We start from the raw sequence: 15,280 nt of genomic DNA, 5'->3' as shown, positions 1-15,280 counted from the left end.
CATGGCACAAAAGCTTTATTTCGTTGGACATCGTGATGCTCGTATTGGTAACTTTCTCATTGCAGCAGATGAGGCAAAGCCCACACCAAAAACGTGGAGGCACCGTCATGGGTTCAGCTTGTGCCAGAAGACTGCAGAACACGTAAATCTTGTATTTCAGTTCTCCCAGTTACCCTGACGGCCTTAGGGGAATGTATGTTGAACAGAACCGTTCATCAGCTCACACAATCTGTTCAACTACTCTTCCCGTAAAGCTGCCAGGGTGGCTGCGAGAATTTAAATGCAAAATTTGCGTGCTCTGTAGGCTTCCAGTACATGTTGACATCAGCAATGGAATGTTGCAAAGTAACACCTGGGGGATATTAGGAATGCAACGTGTATGAAATGTTCAGTGTGGATGACGATGCAACATTGCAAAATGAATGTTGTGACAACATTGCATTTACAAAAATTGCTGTTGACATAATGTTACACACAATGTTGCAGCAACGTTAAAATGGCGGACATTATCAACATTCTGGCAACGTTTCTCGGGAACATTCAGGCAACGTTGTTCTGACATTTCGTGCTACCTGGGGAGTTTGATCGCCAGGGGCTATACTCCACCCCATTGCTGGTAGTGATGTGGTGAATAAAATAATGAGCCCCTTCACAATAAGGATCGAGGTCTTATTGTAGAACACACACAGATACACTCGTAGAACATAATACCATAATGGAAAAAGTCAAACGAGAACCATACAACACCAAACCACGCAATAACGAACGAGAACCGCGGAATACCACACGAAAACCGAACAACAAACAAAAACAAACAAAAAATATAAAAACGGAAGTACCTTACAATAAGAAACAGTGTGAAATCTTTCTGAGCAAAAAGAACTAATTTTATAGGTTAGGTTGTGTGTAGTATAGGTCACAGGTGTGCCAACTCACAAGTAGGAAAACAAGGCGGCGGTTGTAACTTGGCCACTTGCCATGTCCATGCTCTGGCTGACACGCTCAATGAAGAAAAGCAAAAAGAAAAGGCCCCGCAGGACAAAATCGGGTACCATGGTTACGGCCGGAGGAGGAGGTCGGTTGCTGAGAAGAAGCATCTTCTGTCGCTAGCAGGCAGGATCGTGACATGACCGATTTGATACCAGCTGGGCAACTTGCAGCAACGATGAACTTTGGCACGCATTGCTAACAATGTCACCCTATGATGCGCATATTTTTGGCACCTCAGGAATACAGAAGCATCCGCGTTGAATACAATTAGCGGCGTAATGTACTGCACAACTTTTCTATATTATTTGCCTTCGAATTGTCAACAAGCGCAACATCTCCTAACACAGCAGAACAATCACTAATACGGTTGTAACGTAAACGGACAAGAACTATATTTCCACGTAGCGTAGTTGGCGTAGTGTTCTGACGTCAGATAAACGATAGTCCATGCCATTACCACTGCAACATGTATAAGCCACGTGCGGGCTGAGAATAAAAACAAAACAAACAAAAAGGCACAGAGCCGTTTCTACGTCATGAGACGATCGTGTCCGTCGGCCACGGCTGCTTTTTCAAGTCACTTTAGAAATACTATGGCGCCGTGACGACACACCGCACAGCGAAAATATTTTGCATGGTCACTCCTGGTGGACAGCTTCACAGATGAGGCAGGGTTTCGAGCCATGTTAAGTGTCACGTCATTGCTCCTCTGAGGTAGATCGAAAGACATCCCGATTTTCAATATTTGTGTACGCAACTCATGTGTAAACACCCAAGTGGCTCTCGACACAATTCTTGCCATAATGATAGCACTACCCAGCTCTTGCTATTTCGCATTCAATTACCATATGTTTATTAGAAGTGAAACCTGATTATGTTTTGCCTGTACTATCAAAAGTAGTGACATTCAATATTCAATAGATCTCTAGCAATGGAGAGGGGTGTCCGGTGACATGTCTGTAGAGTGCGTCACAGTGGTTGCTGCCTGGGAGGGAACCCAGAGTTAAGGTGTCCAGATGGATGTGGACTGTGGATCGTTCTCCATTACCTGTCGGCCATGGTTGTCCTTCGACTGGAGGAAGTGTCCTGGGTTGGTTTGAGAGATACTGTGTTAGGAGATATGATGTCCGCTAGGATCGTGTTTGAGACGTGTTAAGCTACCATGTGCAGCCTTTCTTAAAGGAACCTAAGCTGAACGCGTAACTAATAAATACCTGAACTTATCTGCAGACGCATGCACAGTTCGGGATAGAAGCATATTTGAGCTATGCGTTGCCCAACTTTCGCGTCGCAAGTCTTCAGAAAGCCAGCAATGAAACTGCATGAATTCAACTTCTAGAAAATAATTAAGATTAATTATGATCGCTTCTCTTTGCAGCCTTGAAAACTTGGTCCAAACATTTCGGCACGGCCTTAGACGCGAACCTCAAGGCAGCTGCGTGTTGGCTTTGATATTTAGAGGAATAGCGATGACTTTCTAGAAATACTTCGGAAACTGCACTCTTCGAAATGAACTTCGCCGCATAGCACGCTCCTAGTCAGCCATAATCTCGAATGCTATAGCTATCTGTCCTGATTTCTTGAAAACTTGAGGCATACGCCTTTTTTGTGACACTAAATAATTATAAATCATAATTTATATAATAATCATAATTATAATCATAATTGTCACAAAAAGGCGTAAACCTACAGCTTTCAACAATTGGGGACAGATAACGATATCATTCGAGGTGATGGTTGGTTAGGAGCGTGCTACGCCGTGAAGTTCATTTCTAAGAGGTTATAAAATGACACCAACTGTACTCCACCATACTAAGCGTCATCGCGTCGGGCAACGACGAGCTAAGGGAGTCACTACAGAGAAATTGTTTCTTCACGTGTCTCTTCTCTATAGTCGCAACCTTACTCCAAAACGTGTTGACATTGACATTCGCAAAAAAAAACAAAAAAAACAAAGAATAACCACCCCAAAAAGTGATTGTATCCCCTGAACTACGTTGTTCACCACAGGACGCACTGATTAGGAGTTCCGACGGCAGTTAGGTGCGTAATTGCAGTTCCGACGCGCCAGTGTCCATCTAACTTCGACCCTAATACGTTTTCAGCAGATCTCGGCAACAGTCCCGACGCTGCCGAGAAAAGTGAAACCGAAGGCGGTTCAAGTGAGGCACGTAGGTCATGGCAGTTATCTTTAACTCTATCCAAATCTGAATGATTGATTAAAGGAGGTAGTGAACGAGTTCGCACCCGTTGGCAACGAAGCTGGCGAGTGCACGCACCAGCCTAAGACCGAGCGCCCTTTCCTCTGTGGAGGCTCCATGAGACCCTTTTAAGACGTCGCCCATGAAGTAGCCCAGGTCCTCCAATCGGGTGGCTGCTTTGGCGCTCGAAATGGATGAGACACGGTAGGAAAGCTTCGGCCAGAAGACGTAAATCGATGAGCGACTCTGTCGCTTCTGCAGAGCGCTGGAGACAGGAGAGCAAGGGTTAACGCGATACGGGACTCATTCAGTTGAAACAAAGCATACAAAAACAGGATGCACTTACTCCCTGTAGTATTGCATAGGGCAGATGTAGAAGACACAGGAAAGAAGCTCTTTAAGAAAGCCTTCCGATATGGGGTTGGGCTGGTCTCCGTGAGAGCGAAGGAAATGCTTCACGATTCCAGACCCACACCAGAAGCCGTACTGTTTTTCCAGAAACTTGCCTAGGAAATGGAGCAGCTCTTGCGGTCGATCTGTGGTGTTCAGCAAAGAGTTCAGACGGTACAGAGCGTATGCTCCTGCGCATAATAAATGACGTCACGTATAACAAACAGAAGCGGAGAGAGCAAGGTATAGAAGACCTGATAACTGGAGGAATACCTGCCTAACAGCAACAGAGTGGCGTTGCTGTACGAAAAATAGGCGCAACCACTGCGTTATCAGCCTACATCCCTCATTGATTATTTTTCGTTGTTCATAGCATGTTTTTACCGTGTTTGTATTGTAGTATAAGAACATGGTGTCTGAACAGCTGATGTAGGCTGGTGTCTCCACAGAAGGTTATAACAACTGGCACTGAAGGTACAACTGACAGCCCTAATTGGAAACCAAAGCAGAAACGCTGATTCATTTTCGCGCAAATATTACTTTCGATGCCTCAGGAGTCGTTCAGAATGCTCAAAGAGAGCTTTACACGAGGACCAAGTGAATTTCAGCGGTCTGCCATAGCAAACCTTTGAATAGAGATCTCAGGAAATATTTTCATTGTGGTGCCAGTGGATTTATTCCGTCATGCTGCTACACAGTTCCTTGTATTTACCCTGTGAAATGTCGTTACCTCAGCCGGGAGACAAAAGTCCTTCTGTGTCGTCAGTCTCTTTTGTGCACAAACTCCGGTTTGTTTTGCAGCATGGAGTTCCTGCACCAGCTCGCATGCCTTTATGCCATTTCATCAGAGACTAAAGTTTCCAAAACCGTTGCTGACCTTACAGACTACCCGTGGTACACACGAGGATTTATAATGTTCACGTCATGCCGAAGTCGAAGCCTGTCCAACGGTATGGCCAATTTGTGACTGCCATATGGCGTGTACACTACATCACCGTAGGAGACAACTTCAGAAGTAATGTCATCAACGCGCATGGTGCGTTCCTTTATAGGACGAACTGTGTATTGTCTCTAAAGCCTTTCTGTTTGCTCTTCATGACAGTGAACTCTTTCGATAGCATTTCAATATAACATTAATTGTTTCACAACATTACACTTTGAAGTGCGCTGAGAAAGTAGAGAACGGGCCTCTCCCCGTTTACAAACAAATGACTTCAGATGGTACAGCAGCGCCGCCTACTTGGTAGACTGTTGGAACTACTATATCAAAAAATCTATAAGTCACAAGGAAGCCATGTTTAAATGCGGCTTCTCATATTGTATTTTATTTTGATTCCTCATATATTATTAGTTGTATGGCCTTCCTCTACTCCATTCTACCGGTAGCCCTATCTTTTCTGTAGCCCTTTCAAAAGATGGCTACCGGGCTCTTCCATCTTCGGGAGCCTGAAGGGCACGAATTTCTTCCGGAGTGCACGTGGTGTCTCTATATAAAGCAAGCACGAAGTAAGTCGTAATAACCAACCACATTCCAAACAACATTACGACATTGACATCAAAACGTTACCTCATTTGTGTGTACACTCTAAACCAGGTAACGCATATGTAACGGTTAAGTACAGTTTGGCCAAGAGGTACATTTTTTTTAAATATACCTCTTAAATTTAAGAGGTAGACGCTCCCTCACATGCGGTACATGCAACGGATAGCGCGCAGCGATCTAGGCCTACCCGTCGGGGTGGTTCTCCTTCTCGACGATATATTAACAGCCCCAGGAAGCTACGCTGTACGATAAATATCACAAACAAATACCTTTATTCGAAAATTACATCCATTTCAGGGGTGATGCTTGTCCATCGCGAGCGTGCATTGTCATGATGCGCAAACGCCGACCACACGGGGCACAACGTATATGGATGAACGCTGACCACTGCATCTCTCCTTCGCCATTGCAGCTGCTCTGTGGTCAGGCTTCTTTATCTCTTCCACACCTTTGGATCGCTGTTCTTCCCCAAACTTCCGTTCCTTACGCAGAACGTAACACCAACCACAGAAGATGATTGACTCACCCATTTACGACATCGCATGGACGTAACCTAGGAGAAAATACAATGTAAAAAAAAAATCCAACAAACGAAATAGCTTGCCTGAAAAACATGCCTACTTGCTTGTGTAATCCATGTATAAAGCACAATCTAGGCTTCTGTAGTTCACGCGTCAACGTTCGTGCATGAAGCGCAAATTTCGTTGTCTCCGTCCCTCAGTCGTTGCGTCCAACCTGCTGGTGATCAGGAGGACCACTGGGAATCAGAGCGAAGATGAACGAAAATGCGTCGTGCGGACGAATAATTACTTCATAGATATAGTACGCACCTTAAATGACTCCAATCTTGGAAGCGTCGAACGGGTTTCTTCAAAGACCTAGCAGATTCGTCCTCGCTCCAGTTTCAAAACAAACAGATTTGCCAGCGCTTGCAAGAAACGCATTCTTCTCAAACGTGCGATCCCTCACGGTCACGGGTTCTAGTCATTCACTTCTTTGATAGAAAGATAGTGCTGATCCATTACATCATTCTTGCATAAGGGAATTTATTGACTGGTATTCAGAATCACGCGAAATATTTTTGCAGCGCATGGAGATCGTGAGAAGGCGTTCGTACTCATGCGCCGGAAATACGCAGTGGTCGCGAACTGTACCTGCTCGTTGAGGGCTGTACCTGATGTGTACCGCTTGGCCCAGGTGCAGGTCCTCTTTCATGCGTACATATTGGGTGCCGGATATAGAGTGTACCACTACTAGAAAGAAGCCACCCGTGACCTTCGTGGAGGAATACGGCTTTGTGAAACGGCGATGTCCTCCACGAGCGCTGTTTCAGTTTCGACATGCCTATACCAACGTCATCATTACGTCATGGTGACATTTCTTCGACAGAGGTCTGTCTATTACGACCTTAATTCACGTTGCGAAAGACACTGTTTAAATTCTATATTCGCCTTAATTAGTAGATGGCTCCAGATCATGTAGTAGGGTTGTTAGTTCCTTCACTTTTCCCTTTCACTACTCATGCCTTCGGTATGCTGGTGCCACCATGGAATTGGAGAGATACACATTGACAGACAGACGACATATTGACGAGATGTGACATTTCGCCATGTATAGGCCTCCACGTACCTACGTCAGCTGTGATCCCTAGAAGAATGTGTACCCCTGTCGGGGCTGCGTAGCCCACATGAACAAAAGGATCCTCTAACACCGGGTCTCTGGAGAAAGTGGGTCCAAATCCTTTCCACGAAAGCTGCACCCGAACAGCAGCCTGGTTACTCAGGTCGCGGGCAGGGACATCGCGAAGACAATCGATGATGTCGTCTGGAGAGGCTTCGAAGGATGTGTTGCCCCGTGCTAAACAGCTGTTCCAGCGCTCGCAGCACAGCTCTTGTGCCAAGTGCTTGGCGTTGAGCAACGGATTAATCTACACGGGAGAGAACAAAAAGAACATGACGTAAACAGGAAATGAGAAAGCCATCACAGGAGCAGGAAGGTATAGGATGCTTATCAGTGGACTAAATTCTACAAAAATAAAGACGCGTCAAACTGCAAATTACTGCAAATTGCTTCGGACTATTACCAGTGGCGTAGAATGTCTTATAGGACAAAGTGCAATAATGAATGAAAATAATGATGAAAATTAAAATATACGAAAGATAAATGGAACCCCGGCTTCCTCCAAATACAGAGTCCCAATATATCCTATAATATCCTGTCTACAGTTTCCACGAGCTATCTACCAAGTTGCAGTGTAACACTGTTGAGTCTTACAGAGCTGATTCATTTAGAAACGTGCTCTGACAGAGTTTCAGAGGTAAACAGCACAAGCTAGGAAGGTAGCGGCCTACAAAGCAGAAACTACGCGGTGCAGACTCTCAACTAAAAAAAGCTCATTCAACGAACAACTGGCAAATACTTCCAAGGTATGACAATTCACGTGCCGGACCACATCTGCGCTATATTCTCTTGTTGACTGAAAGAACTTGCAACTTGCCGTGTTCTCAAAGAACCGCGTGAAAGGCGTGGCGCCCAACAGCACTGCCCTTCGGACATTACTGGCATGCCCCGTCAACATGTACCCTACGGATGCAGCGCCGTCGTTGTAACCGGCCAGCGCAATACGGGACACGTTCCCTCCGAAGCTGGGCGCATTCCGTAGCGTCCATTCGAAAGCAGCTACTTGATCCATGAGACCCACGTTGCCCGGAGCACGTTGGGTGTTGCCCGTGCTCAAGAACCCGAAGGGACCATGTCTGTAAGTCGCAAAATTTGCAATTCAGCTACGTGTCGGCGTCCTCATACAGTTTAGAAGTCTAACGGTATACACTGAGCTTCAGTCAGTATTGTGTGGGTTCGTACGGATATCACCAAAGTTTCAAAGACTGATTTTAAAATGAATCCGAAATTGACCTGTAATTCGGCACAACGACGACCATGTCTCCTATGGCAGAGAGGAAGCGACCGTTGGTCATAGGCTCGTCATTGCCTCCGTATTCGAAGTCTTGCCCGAAGAAAAGTACTAGTATGGTCTTAGTGGCGCAAGCGGCCTTCTCGCCGCGGCCAGAACAAGAAAGCGTCGGCGTCCATACGTTCAGGTGCAGGCAATCTTCACTCTGCTGGCTGTCTGCAAGTTCTGAAAGTTGCGTAAGTAAATTGAAAGATAGGCTGCGGCACCATTAAGACGTAGTATTGTGCACCTCACGGCTGAGCCCTAGTGCAGAGTGTCCACATATTAGACCTAGCAATCCATCCCTATCCATCGAGAAGAATCCTGAGCGATGCGAATTGATGTCAAGAAGTGTAAGAGACCGGGAAAGGACAGGGACGAGGAAGAATAGGAAGGGGAGGAAAAAGAAGAAGCAAGGACGTTCGAGTGAGAGACTGGGAACAATTTGATGGCTTTGGGGAATTCAGAGCGTTTACCCGCTTATTGATAAAAGTGGAACCTTACAAGAAGCGTAAAGGGACAGTGCAAGTCCCCTTCGGTTTTAGCTACGGCAGGTTGTGCGACAAATAGATGCCCCGTAGCGGAACTGTAGCCCGTGAGAGATATCTTTCATGCTCACGGCTCTAGAAGCCACTGCGCCACTGTGTAAGGCGCCTCGGAGCATCAAGCCACGTTCCCTCTACCTGTCGAGCTTCCGCAACAGCGCCCGTAACGGCAGAAAGTCACTCAGTGTTGACTGGTGGCCCGGTTTCCTGCACCGTCCAAGCAATGGCTGCTTGCGCGACTGCTGGCTCCGCAGGACCTGGCGTAGCTATGACCGAAATATTTGCAGAGTGGCTTGCACTTTCCCTTTAAGCTGCTTAACATGGAGTCGCATCGCTCAGGATCCTTCTAGTAGACGAATTTTTAGTGGAAATCGGAGCTGATCTCTCCTCCCCCACCCCAAGCCTCACATTTCGGTGCTCTATGCAATGCCAATTTTCGCATATCTTTGTTCAATATAATGGGACACACTACACTCTTACCGGAGTTACTTCTATTGTTACTTTTAGACCGTTGTTACGTGTATTTAGAAGTAACATCGGCTCAAAGGAAGAGGTAACACAGGAAATTGCGAATTTTAGAAGTAAATTGGGTCTCGAAGAGCTGGGGTAGAGGTAACCTGTGGGGAAAACCCCTGTCTTCTCCTGGTTACTTGTACGTGTTACTTGTAGTGGGAGTCCGTTACTTCTACGTCGTAATGCGTTCGCAAACAATCACAGCCGCTTTTGATCGCTTTTTTGGTCGCTCATCTGGCAACAGTTTACAGTATCACACGAGAAGGGACGCTACATCGCGTCCTCGTGTTTTGTCGGTTGCATCTTTTGAAATGTGACACCTCTGTGGCTGACAAGTTAAATCACGCTCGTGGTTGTAGATGTGTTGTGAACTGCTTCCAAATGGTGTTTACAAACAAGGACTTCTGGGGTGTGCCGAGAGGCAGATGCAAAGAGTGCAAGGACTGCAAGAAATACATGGTGGAGTCCGGCAGTCGTCATCTAAAATATGAATACTGTGCGCACAGCCCGGTTTCACGTAACAGGATACGTGAAATAGGTAAGTGCGTATTTCATCAGGATCGTTCTAGGTAGATTCGCTGTTGATTTCTGTCTTATGGCAAGTCATACATGATGTGCTGTCTGCGCACGTGTAAGCTGTTGGTCGCAGTGATAACGCTCGGCCTTAGCGCATTCTGCTTTCTCTTGCCAGGTTTGCTCTCTACATCGACTTTACTTTGTATCTCTCCGTGTCGCCTTCTTGTCCCAGCATCTTTCATACGCTGAAAGATATACGATACCTATAGAGCCATTTTGACATTGGGTTTTGTGTAATGAAATTTAACTACGAGCAAATTGTTTTCATTCAGCGTTGAAGAAGAGTGATAAGCGCTATAGTCTGTGTGTCGTAGCAATGACAACGAAAAGAAACTGGATTTTTCGTAGTTACATTGTTCTGAGAAGTATTTAGTTCTCTTATCGTGGGGTTATACTTTTCATTTCGTGTTTTTCTGACGGACTTAATCTATTTTGGTGTATGGGCTAACTGCTAAAAAACTAAAGCCTAGTCGACTCACTAATGAAACGATGCGCGATATGTAGTTCCTCATGAATAGGCAACTGATTGACCACTACAGTAATTTTATGATTGCGTTTCTTTATGCCCAGGTGTGTGGGTGCGTGGGCGATTACTATTTTCTCTACTTCTTGATACGGCTTGATTTTGACTTGTTCAGGGTCGGGTTGTCAATGACAGGTTATTTCGTCGTCTTACTGGCTGGTTGATGAATTGACTCAGTCATTTTCTGTCTGATTGCCTTCGTAAATTTCACTGACTTCGTGGTGAATGGGTCGACTGATTGCACGGTATGACTTGAGACACTGTGATTGGTCTATGTGGTTAATTGACCGGAATGGTTGCCCACATTGATGCCTTAATTGGTTGTTATCAGTGGTTTGCTAGTACAACTGACCACCAGATAGCATCTCGCGAATTATACCAATGAAGAAAGTCAAGACAATCAATCAATCAATGCTAAAAAATAAGAAATCGATCACATCTGCTACTAAATTACATTCAGATGAATTTATCTACCAGGCAACCTAAATCGCCATCCCGATGAGTCAGGCAGCGGAGGAGCGGGTGGGCTGGTGGTAATTAATATGTCAAGGGCCTGCAAACTAATGTCGACTGGTTTTCCTCAGGTGGTGAAGAACATGTTCAGGACGTGAACTTCCAGCCAGAGGAAACAGGACATAGCTGTAACGTTTTCCATGGTATTTATTTTCTTACATAACGACCTGCCATCCACAAGATATTTTGCCATCTGTGTTTGTTGGAAGTTAACATTTCAGTACTCTTCTTTTTATGTGCATGTATCGCTGGCCTCACAATTATGCTGCATTACACCTTGCCTTGAGGATGTTCAATGTAAACTCCATACTGTGGCTGGTTTCATCACTGCCGCTACATGTACAAATATGGAAGCTCGTGAATTGGAAAATCCCCCGTTCTCGGCAAACGACGCTTGCGCGAAGTCAACCTACCCTTGTTATTTTACCGACCACCACCACGCTACGATACCGAACACCGAGTCTTCCAACATATCAGGTATCTACATTTTTTGCATTCATTACTCGTGCTTGCACAAGTGTAATTAAGGTCTGCTTTTGCTATTAATGATGTACCCAAACAACGTGAGAATGATAAATAAGGAGTGCCCATTCCATTTTAGATATTTATGGTGGGGAAAGCGGCACCGTCCCCACAGCAACAAGCAAGAATGAGGACAAGGTCCGTATGCATGCATGCCGCCCCTGCAATTTTTGCAACACAATATTGCACGCGATTCTGTGAACACATCAAAGCCCCTTTGGAGCTGTGTTCGTTATACATAGTCTCACATATGCCACCACATTGAGAAACGACATCTTCGTTATCTTACGTTGCCAATGCTCGGTTGTGTTTTCCTGATATTCACAATAAAATACGTGCCCAGGAAAGGCCATGGTCATTGTATTTTGGTATGTCACCTGTGTCGTGTTTCGTGTGTGCCTGCATGCAATTTGCTGCATGCATGCACGGACGCGAGGAACGGGCGGGTGCAGCCCCGGAGCCCCGGGAACGGTGTTACTTCTAAATGCACGATGCATCTGGTTACTTTTAGAGAGGTAACCTCGGCAGAGGTAACGCTGTACCCATCTAGTGTACAGGTAACAATATTGCAATTGTTTTACCTTTACTAGAAGTAACCGGGCTAAGAGTGTACACTGAAAATATTTTGTATGGGCGCACCTATGAGACCACACGGTGAATTAAGCGTTGTTTCAAGTGATCCTCTTACCGTGATATTTTTAGGCAAATGCGAAATGGTTTTACCATGTACTGGAGGTCCGTGAATCGATGGCGCTTGCACGCACGGTAGTTTTATCTTTGCGGCATCCACAGGTTTCACCTCACGGGGCTTGGTGATGGGTGCTCTGAACCTTAGTGCCCTTTCGGGTGCAACAGCATAAGAGATACCGAGAAAGGCGTACACCGAGCCGTAGTCTCCAGCCACAGCCTCGATACCAAGTAGGACGCCGGTCGGGCTGCACAGTGTAAGGATACAGAGTGAAAATTCCGAGTTCACTTCCACAATGGCATAATTGCCCTTTCGCAGTGCCGCTTACCGGCACATAGTTTGAGTCACGGACAAAGCTCCGCCGCTCCATTCGCTAAACCTGGAAACTTATGCAAGTCTCAAAGAGCAGACAGCGCGAGGAACCAAAACTTCCAAACACGCTCTACGAGGGTTCCTAAAACTTCCGACTAATACCCCAGTCACACGGGGAAAGTGAACGTCATTCTCAACGAACGACATTCGTATGAATGTCATTCGCGAAGGCTATGCGTAGCTACACGGCAAAGAGAAATGACATTCCGTGCTGATGATAATGGCGATTCGTGAAATAGTTGGACAGCTTTATACGACTGTGCATGAACTCAATCTTTATATACTTTTGCGTGCTTCTGAAAACTGCGTTCAGCATCGCCCCTTCGAGATTGCGCTTTGCTTTGAGTCCGTGCTTTGCATGTCGTACAAGGCCGAAGCCAAGTCGAGAATGCATCTAGACGGAGGAGGTTACACAAAACAAGATGGCTGATCGCGCCGAGAACGATTTTGCGGCTCGCGATGAACAATGCCACGTGCAACAGCTGATCTGTCTCGTGATCTGTCCACTGGGTCCGTCCTTTTTCCGCACACGCAACAGCTGATATGGCTGGAACTACAGTGGCTGTAGACGAAACTCCTGCCATGATGTCCGCCATAGCGCTGAGCATGGCGTCCGTGTTGACAGCGGACAAGAGTAGTTCGGTAGTATCCGGTCAACATTACTTTACATCTGCTTTCCTCCTCTCAGATGTCACCATTTTTACAAAAATTAATGATTGAATTATTTAATGATTATTTTTTTCGGTCGCATTTCTGTCGTTCTGAATGCTTGATGTTGTTGTTTCTCACTGCTTCTCTGCCGTCCAGGGTATGCAGTTCGCGCGAGGGGGAAGAGTGAACGTGTTCCTGGAACACATTCGCTTAGCGAATGTCAGTCGCGTGCAATGTCATTCTGCGTAACCGTGTAGCACTGAACAAATCACATTCTTACGAATGTCGTTCGTTGGGAATGACATTCAGTTTCCCCGTGTGACAGGGGTATAACTTCACTACCCGCGCCTTTACTGGGATGAACGCGATGAACCACCGCCTCGCCTGCGTCCGCCCCAGTCGAAAAAGGGACAGTACATTCGAGCCCGGGGGTTACATGTGTCCCGGATGAAGAAGAGCTATCAGCGAAGACTATCGCGCCACTACCGGCTAAATCTCCTGTCTTCAGAATCTTACCGAACGCATGCTATTTCAATCCATGTGCCTCACACTGCATTATCTCAACAATATTGCTTCTCTATGTGAAGCAGAATTACCATAAAGTTTTCTATTTTTGAGAAGTGTGACGTTACAGGATTCACAATCTGTAACACGCCTGGCAACGTTACTAGTGAAAAGACAATTTCCGTCCCTTCACCACAGTTGCTTGCGGAGCTCCAATGTTGGGTGAACAGAGGAGAAGGTGGTCCGGTTGACTCGGCGACATATATGCCAGCGCTTGACGACATCACCCACTCCTGAAGAGCCTGAATCTATGGACCGTTGCAGCTTCTTCGAGGATTCGTGCAAGCGCGTAATGTTCACAGATGGGGTTTATATTTTTGCGTACAGAAGCTTTGAGCGGCGTTGGTCCATTATACGAAATACTTTTTTTTTTGTTCGTATCGGCACTCTAATCGCAGGAATATCTGTCCTTTGCTTAAACACAAGGTGTATGCGCCTATTTTGGCTTCATTGCGACGCAGCCACAGAACAACTGCCAGCGTCGCGTCGACATCAGTCTGCAGCGTACAAGAGAAACACCTTGTCCAGTGTTGCCTTCATGGCAAAAGAGCAGGGCAAGAGAAAGAAGAGCATGGAAACAACGGCACATGACACAGCCTGCCTGATTCCCATAAAAACCACATCTTCGTGCCCCACGTAACCCCCACCGTAACCCCCACGTAACCCTCACGTTTCCCCACGTAACCACTAACCTCCTTATCTTTCGCTATGCTTGCGAATTCTTGCCTGTTGTCCCGTTTCGTCCACGTGTTCGTGAACCTTCCATTTTTCTGCAACCGGTCTGTAGCCTATAGATCACTACGTTCACATAATCCCCTCCACACTCTAACAAAGCAGCCATTCACTCCCGCCGTAAAAACCCGTACTTCCCTCCGGGCTGTTGACCCACAATTCGCATGAACCTTTAAACACGTCACACCTAACCCTTTAAATACCATGCCAATGATGAGGACGGTGCCCAGAAGAAGAACAGTCTCTGTTCGAAATATCGGCGGCTTCTGTCCTGAGGCAACTCCCTTCCTACATCTCTACCGGTTCGCTGGATTTCTACCCATCTACATCTTTGTGCAAGTCTTACCAATCTATGACTATGGGTCCAGGTGCATTCTCCGGGGACCGTGGAAACAAGAGAGCGAGCAGGATCGACAATACCACGAGAGCTCCTATGAGCACAAGCAGATGCCAAGGCAGGTAGACAGGACAGCGTGCTAGACTATATTTCGCGCTAGATGTTCCCCATCGGACAGATGTCATCGTGTGCTGACTGCTCGCATTCCCGGAGGACAACACCGGGGGTGTGAGGAGGGCGCTCTGTGGTGCCGGTTCACTGGCCGCAGAATTCGGCTGCTCTGCGTTTATGGGTGTTAGATATAATCTGACCACGTTTCACCCATATATATAATTAGAGGCAGTGTGGCGTACAGAAACTCACCAGTCATCGTGAAGCGGTACAAGCAGTTACAGAACACAGGTGTAATGAAGCCTAGAATCGACAGCATCGAATTGGAATGATGCTTCTTCTTCTTCCACAAAGGGACGTTGGCCGTAGATACTGAGATCATCGGGAACGTAAAGGAGCCTTGAGAATGAATAGACCGTAAAGGAAAGGGACTACTATCATATCAAATGTGCTTAACTGAAATATGAATACCTAGCTGGGAAGAGGCTAAAGGTGAAATTGCCGCTATGATGTACGTCCCTCGAAGTTTGGTTTTGGTTTTCATTCACTACCATGTGCT

At 46.2% G+C, this 15,280-nt stretch overlaps 1 protein-coding gene across 5 annotated transcripts; it reads right to left on the bottom strand.

The window, feature by feature from the left end:
• Positions 1-1,839: 1,839 nt before the first annotated feature.
• On the bottom strand, positions 1,840-15,053 carry LOC135393298 (acetylcholinesterase-1-like). Of its 5 annotated transcripts, none has more exons than XM_064623768.1 (9): positions 14,974-15,053; positions 14,620-14,890; positions 11,990-12,201; positions 8,038-8,260; positions 7,622-7,880; positions 6,754-7,051; positions 3,538-3,772; positions 3,238-3,456; positions 1,840-2,076 (listed from the first exon to the last, which is right to left on the bottom strand). In XM_064623768.1, exons 1-9 carry the CDS (start codon positions 15,038-15,040, stop codon positions 1,905-1,907), a joined length of 1,956 nt encoding a protein of 651 aa, XP_064479838.1. In that variant the 5' UTR covers positions 15,041-15,053; the 3' UTR covers positions 1,840-1,904. The 5 variants fall into 5 exon arrangements, with proteins under 5 accessions (XP_064479838.1, XP_064479841.1, XP_064479839.1 ...); XM_064623771.1 differs by having other exon boundaries at positions 3,538-3,727; XM_064623769.1 differs by having other exon boundaries at positions 8,038-8,251.
• Positions 15,054-15,280: the final 227 nt, after the last annotated feature.

This window comes from Ornithodoros turicata, chromosome 4 (genome assembly GCF_037126465.1).
Source record: "Ornithodoros turicata isolate Travis chromosome 4, ASM3712646v1, whole genome shotgun sequence".
In the NCBI taxonomy this organism is placed as follows: domain Eukaryota; kingdom Metazoa; phylum Arthropoda; class Arachnida; order Ixodida; family Argasidae; genus Ornithodoros; species Ornithodoros turicata.
The sequence above is the reverse complement of the archived record's forward strand: the minus strand, read 5'-3'. Positions and strand labels throughout refer to the sequence as shown.

Bases quoted from the DNA above. Each gene is read 5' to 3' on its own strand.
- LOC135393298 (XM_064623768.1), bottom strand. From the start codon at position 15,040: ATGCTGTCGATTCTAGGCTTCATTACACCTGTGTTCTGTAACTGCTTG. The intron at 7,052-7,621 runs GCAAGTTGCAAG...TCTCCCGTGTAG, and splicing joins CGCGGTTCTTTGAGAACACG to ATTAATCCGTTGCTCAACGC. The intron at 3,773-6,753 runs GTACGTGGAGGC...TATTATGCGCAG, and splicing joins AGGGATCACAGCTGACGTAG to GAGCATACGCTCTGTACCGT.